This window comes from Hipposideros armiger, unplaced genomic scaffold, assembly GCF_001890085.2.
Source record: "Hipposideros armiger isolate ML-2016 unplaced genomic scaffold, ASM189008v1 scaffold_8, whole genome shotgun sequence".
Taxonomy (NCBI): Eukaryota; Metazoa; Chordata; class Mammalia; order Chiroptera; family Hipposideridae; genus Hipposideros; species Hipposideros armiger.
In genome coordinates, this window is record NW_017731358.1 from 6754096 (window position 1) to 6755304 (window position 1209).

At 37.0% G+C, this 1209-nt stretch overlaps 1 protein-coding gene across 1 annotated transcript in view; it reads right to left on the bottom strand.

Moving 5' to 3' along the window:
* Nucleotides 1-6: 6 nt before the first annotated feature.
* PARP14 (poly(ADP-ribose) polymerase family member 14) overlaps nt 7-1209 on the bottom strand; it is a 53052-nt gene continuing 51849 nt past the window's right edge. Inside the window, exons 14-15 of the mRNA XM_019650957.1 lie at nt 929-1103; nt 7-605 (exon numbers count right to left, since the gene is read on the bottom strand). Coding sequence (XP_019506502.1) covers nt 316-605; nt 929-1103 — 465 coding nt within the window. The 3' untranslated portion in view covers nt 7-315. The remainder of the gene's footprint in view (nt 606-928; nt 1104-1209) is intronic.

Consider the following 1209-nt stretch of genomic DNA (forward strand, 5'->3'; position numbering starts at 1 on the left):
TGGCCCGCCTTTTGCTTTTAAGATGAATATTACTCTCTCCTTCCTGAAAATATAAACCTGTTCTTTTCTTCTACAGATTTGATGTTCATGGTTGTGGACACACAGTTGTAACTAAGTTATTTGATTTAAATTCTCAAATTTATTGCTTTCAAGATAGGTTCATTCCAGTTATGATAGAGAAGCTGAAGAACATCTGATTTCAGTGGCAAGGATATTTTGAACTTAGAAAAAGCTGTTAAGAGAAAAAAAATCTAAAACGTTTTACAACTAGATAGGTGTAGATGAATAATGTCATCTGTGAAGGATACCAAAATGTTATTGTGTAAAAGTAATGAGATACTCTGGGTAAGCCTGGTGGTCATAAAATACCACAAATAAACTTGGATTATTCACATGATCTGTGACAGTGTCATACAGCTCAGTAAGATTTTGAGGGTTCTTTGGAGGAGGCACAATTAATGATGAATTTCCACGTGTGTAGACTCCAGTAAGCACTCGCACATAATACATATGCTTGTTCTTATTTATATCTGGCTTGGAGTATGTATCCTGGGCAGAATAACTGGCCTTAACTGCAAAATAGGTTCCCTTTCCAAATGCCACAGCTGTGAAGAAAAAAACACCAGTTTTAAAATTTTCAATTTAGTCTGTAACTTGACATATTGACCCAATGTGACAAATAATGTTAAAATAATGGTCAGTTCTTCACTTTAAAGCCTCTTAAAAATTTTTTCTTTTTCTGTGTTTCTAATTTTTAAAAAATCATTCCTCCACCACAGAGGGCCATGGTTAGTTAGACCTAAAACTTTGGCTACAACATGGCCACCAACCATGAGGGAACACAGTGCAGTCCACATGGTCCCTTAGCCAGCTTGGGTTCACACTGCTGACATCTCATTGGGAGCACCCACATTACTCGCTTTCTTACCATTCTTTCCAGCATAACTGCGGTTAAAGCCAAGTTGGTTGACATGTGGCAATGAGTCTGCATCTGTCCCATGGAAAAGCTGCCGCTCATTTCTAATATGTTTATTCTTGTCATCCATTACTTTTTTCTGTATCATGTAGCTCCTCCAGAGACGTGGATTCTGGATCCTCTCAATCTGCAAATCAATAAGGAAAAATATTCTGTTAGTGCCAAGAGCCCTTGGCAAGATACAGCAAATGAAACATGACCACTATTTTTTCTAAGTAGAAATTACAATAAAC